Below are 260 nucleotides of genomic sequence, written 5' to 3' on the forward strand. Positions count from 1 at the left end.
AGAACAAAACCCCAAATTACCCAAATCTCAACCCAAATGATCCCGGCTTCACCAGGGACGGTGGCTCTGCTCACCGCGGGCATCCCAGGGGACACAAGGCAGGTCCGTGGGGACACTCGTTATCCCGTTGAATCCCTTCACCCCTCTTCTTTCCCACTGCACTTTGGGGGTGCGGGGTACCTGTCGCTGTAGACCGAACGCTCAAAGACCCGCACAGGGTGGGGGGTCCCGGGGAAGCGCTCGGGGGGCGGCTCCAGCAT

At 61.5% G+C, this 260-nt stretch overlaps 1 protein-coding gene across 1 annotated transcript in view; it reads right to left on the bottom strand.

Moving 5' to 3' along the window:
* The window catches only part of LOC114818562 (deoxyguanosine kinase, mitochondrial), a 1,598-nt gene extending 1,338 nt beyond the window's left edge, over positions 1-260 (bottom strand). The window contains exon 1 of the mRNA XM_029084900.1: positions 181-260. Coding sequence (XP_028940733.1) covers positions 181-260 — 80 coding nt within the window. The remainder of the gene's footprint in view (positions 1-180) is intronic.

Source organism: Antrostomus carolinensis, unplaced genomic scaffold (assembly GCF_000700745.2).
Source record: "Antrostomus carolinensis isolate BGI_N321 unplaced genomic scaffold, ASM70074v2 scaffold27055, whole genome shotgun sequence".
In the NCBI taxonomy this organism is placed as follows: domain Eukaryota; kingdom Metazoa; phylum Chordata; class Aves; order Caprimulgiformes; family Caprimulgidae; genus Antrostomus; species Antrostomus carolinensis.